A 4170-nucleotide genomic window follows, 5' to 3' on the forward strand; every position below is an offset into this window, starting at 1 on the left:
ACCTTATTTTAGTATTTTAGTTTTAAGTGAAAAACAATGTACCCCTTCATATCACTCTAGGGCTACTAATATTTTGCGTGCACAAATGGGACGCATAAAATGCCAATTTCAGTATTACTCAGACATTCCAAAAGAGGAGGATTTCCTTTAATATACGGTCTCTCAGGATGTGGTTAGAAGGTTCTACCGCACGAGAAAAAAGAGAAGCATGCGTCTGTCTTTCTTTTCTGTTTTTTTTTTTTTTTTTATGTTTTTTGTTTTGGAATTATTAGGCGATGGTTCCCTTATATGGACAGATGTCTATGTTTGTGATTTGGATGGCACTGTGGCAATCGTCGTCGTCTGTGTTTTGGTCGCATCGATGGATGCAAAGGAATGGATAGAATATGATGATGATGATGATGATGATGATTAGGGGGGGTGGGGGGGGCACATTACACCATCGAAATCTCTATCGCTGTTACCTGCAGATGATTGCAATCAATTAGGATACCTAGGGCATATCATGCAAAACGAATAAAACATGGGAGAGGTGCGGAATTGAATTCAAGCACCATATATGTGTGTGTGTGTGTACGCAAAGCATTTAACCATCTATATTTAAAAGGCAAGGAGGCAGCACGAATTAATTGTATTCATTCATCAATTTCGATCCCATCTCTCAACTCTACTATATGAACCTCTGAATCTTATCTATATCTCCCACACCTCATTTATCTTCCGAAAAATTATTATTCCATTTACTTGGTTATCTTCCTTCATATTCATTTACAATGGCCGACCTCATGGATACCGTTACCATGTTCCCGCCTCAAGATTACTCCTTGGACGACCATTATCAACTCACTCACCTCAAATATGACCTAGCCCCTCCCGTGCTCGCCACATTGAGCCGGACCTTGCCGGACCTGCAGACCCGCGAGGGCGTGATCGCGTGCTCCTTCCGGTGGAGGAACCATCCCGAGTGCGAGAAGCTCAAGATCTTCGCCGCGGAATGGGCCCGCCTCCACTTCGGCGGTGACATCGTCAACATTAGCTGCGACAAATTGATCGGCTCGGACTTCCACTTGCTGGCCACCATGGCGATGGCGGGCGGGCGGAGCGAGCGCATGCCCGCAGCCGTGAAGCTCATGGTGTGGTTCTTCGTGTTCGACAACTTCATGGACGAGCCGGCACACATGGGGGCCGACATGGGGGCTTCCCAGGAGATGGTGGATGCCATCATGAGCGTGTTCGACAACACCACCACGGTGGCAGTACCAGCTCATCAAGCAGTAGTAGGAGATGCGGGCCGCGGAGATGTCGGTCTTATTAAGAATGGCAAGGAGCCGGGATTCGTGGGGATGAAAGGTGAGGAGTATAGCGATTACGGTAGGGCCATACGGGTGATACGGGAGTCGGCGCGCGATTGGTGGGAGGAGATGCGGCACCTCGGGATGTCGGCGAGGCAGCAATATCGGTTTGTTTGCGTGTTCAAGCGGTACCTGGAGGCGAACACGGAGCAGGTGGAATTCCGGCAGCTTCGCCAGATCCCAGACTTGGACACCTACAAGGAGCTACGCCTCCACTCCATCGGTTGGTACGTGTCCAGCCTCACGCTGGAGTTCGCATTGGGATTGGAGCTTCCGGACGAGATGATCGAGCACCCGTTGTTGCGCGCGCTCGAGGTGGCGGCGGCATTCCACATAACATTCGTGAATGACATATTCTCGTTTCGGAAGGAGATGTCGGAGGGGGACCTAATGAACCTGGTGCCGGTGCTCCTTTGGCACAACCTAGGCAGCAGCGGCAGGCAGCACATATTATTGGCACTACGTGCTGCGGCGGTGGAGGCGTTGGCGCAAGAGACGGTGTCGCAAGCATTGGGGTTGGTGCGGGAGCTGGACCAGGAGTGCGTGCGGCTGATGGCGGAGATACGAGCGGTGGTATGTGGAGTGTTGGCGGAGGAGGAAGCCGCGGCGGCGGTGGAGAAGTACGTGCAGGGAGTCTCGGACTGGCTGTCCGGGAATCTGCAATGGCACCGCATCTCCAAACGATATGTCCACAACAACCTCCCTTCCATATGATTCCATAGGAATTTAATGTAGTTATGTAACCAAGGCCACCTTAACAAAGTACATGCAATAAAAATATTTCCTTTATCAGTGATCACCATTAGAAAAAAGGAGAGAGCATCGTCTGATGATAGTGATTTGTGAGAATGTTTTCCTTCCAAATGAACAACTCGTTTCTTATGTCGTGTAACCTTCGTTGTGAACAAGGGCGAGGGCCACAAGATTAGGTTATCGTATTACATATTCTCGTTTTATTTACTTATGATATTGTGAAATGCACATACATAGAAGCGGCCCGGGGGTGAGATCGATGGATAAGACAAAGAAAGGATTGGTGGTCAATCTCAACCGTAACTTGTCCGCCGTGAAGGTATGGGTGAAAACGCTAGAAAGACTAGACGATCGCAAGCAGTTCCTTCTTGGCGGTTGAGTAGTTGCATTCAGCAGAAATGAGTGTTCAACTAATGAAGGCTGACCGCTTTCTCTTGCCCGTGGCAATCGGCTTGCAAGACGACGTTGCAGCAGCAAGCACACAAACCACTGGGCCAATTTCATGTTCACATAAATCAACTCATTCTACCGATCCTACTATGCTCGAACATGTCAAGCTTTTCCATTTATGGCCCGTTTGTACCATGACATCACCAGCCACACCCGAGACTAAGGTCCCAAGACATTCAATGAAGTGATCATAATCGCCCAACACATCGAAACTTGCACACTATCTGACTACCAACCACGTTGGCCCCCTCCACCATCGACCGACCTACGAGCCCAGTACCAGGGAGTGGCCCCCATGGACATTGATGTCCAAAATGTGCAGCTATAGGCTCGCCGCAACCTTCCCAATCACAATACCTATGGTGTTGAAAGTGCTTCTTTTGCAACAATTATGGCCACATTCAACGGCAATACCAGCAATTGCAAGAACAGTCTCAAAAGCAACAATCCCAAATAACGATGGTTGATGCAACATCGTTGACTGAACTCCCGGGAAACTGACTGTCAGGGTTTTGATGGAAGTGCCAGCCCCCACGTCCAAGTGTCTACCCCTTCCACTTCATAGGTAGCACCACCCTTGCCATCATCAACCACACCACCCACACCATCTTGTTAGACTCTGGTTACCGTAGTAGTATCTCTTCCATTCACGTCGCCTTAGTTCATCGCCGTAGAAGATTGTCTTTTAGTTCGCCAAGAAATTGCGGCACCTACAAATGTGAAAACCATTCTAGGTGTAGATCGGGAGGTATCAATATCCAACTCCCCCCCCCTCCCTCTAATTTGAATTTGTCCAACCTAGAAGTGGACCACGTATCCATGCATTTAGTTGGATCAATGATTCGAGATATCCTAGTAAATACCAAGGGTCGACTTTGATGAGCTTTCGACTCTCACGATCTTTCGACAACTCCCTAACGTCCTTGCATCCATGCGTGTTAACGGGACATAATTTGGTGAATTTTGTGTGAAAGAGCAACAAGGGAGAATTCAAGATGTAAGGAGAAGATCTTGATGAGGTGATGGCGGTAGCAATCGACCGAATGATGCAAACAAGAGAGAACATGGTTGGCCTAGACCAGGCCATAGAATCGATCATCAGAACGATGGGCCGATGCAACAGAAAAGATGTATTGTGCTACCTCAAGACTTTTAATGCATAAAGGTTAATGAGAGGCATTCCAAAAGTGAGGAAACTAATTGGCATTGCAACAATAGTGGTGCCAAGTCTCCATGCCGAGATATTCGAATTGTAAACAGAAAGCTACAATTGGGAGGAGCTTAAGAGAGGGCTTCACGAACTATACAACCTCGATAACTCCATGACAATAATGAAAAGACCTAATTGATTGGTTTAAGAAGCGTTTCCCGCAACTGTCGATGCTTGATAGGACAGTGCTCCACATGAGCAAGGTCCTATTGCTCCCAGTCATCATATTTGAGCTGATTTTCTAATTAAACCTCTCCAACATTCTAAGCATATTATTTGTTACAAGCAAGTTGGATTAATTGATGTAATTGTATAGAAAGATGAAAATCTACACTTCTAAAAAAATTCGCTCAAGGGGAAGTGTGGAAAATAATAATAAATATGTGAAATATTAATAATATTATT

At 47.1% G+C, this 4170-nt stretch overlaps 1 protein-coding gene across 1 annotated transcript; it reads left to right on the forward strand.

Annotated features, from left to right (window-relative positions):
• The first annotated feature begins 1079 nt into the window (after nucleotides 1-1079).
• LOC147855933 (sesquiterpene synthase 3-like) lies at nucleotides 1080-2066 on the forward strand. Its single transcript, XM_087329592.1, has one exon. The coding sequence runs from the start codon at nucleotides 1080-1082 to the stop codon at nucleotides 2064-2066; it is 987 nt and encodes a 328-aa protein (XP_087185718.1).
• The last annotated feature ends 2104 nt before the right edge of the window (nucleotides 2067-4170 follow it).

This window comes from Azolla caroliniana, unplaced genomic scaffold (assembly GCF_043228905.1).
Source record: "Azolla caroliniana isolate FFs.n. ecotype wild unplaced genomic scaffold, voAzoCaro1.0.p SCAF_13, whole genome shotgun sequence".
NCBI lineage: Eukaryota > Viridiplantae > Streptophyta > Polypodiopsida > Salviniales > Salviniaceae > Azolla > Azolla caroliniana.

What these genes read in the sequence shown, in the direction of transcription:
- LOC147855933 (XM_087329592.1), top strand. Translation starts at nt 1,080, where the DNA reads ATGGCGATGGCGGGCGGGCGGAGCGAGCGCATGCCCGCAGCCGTGAAG.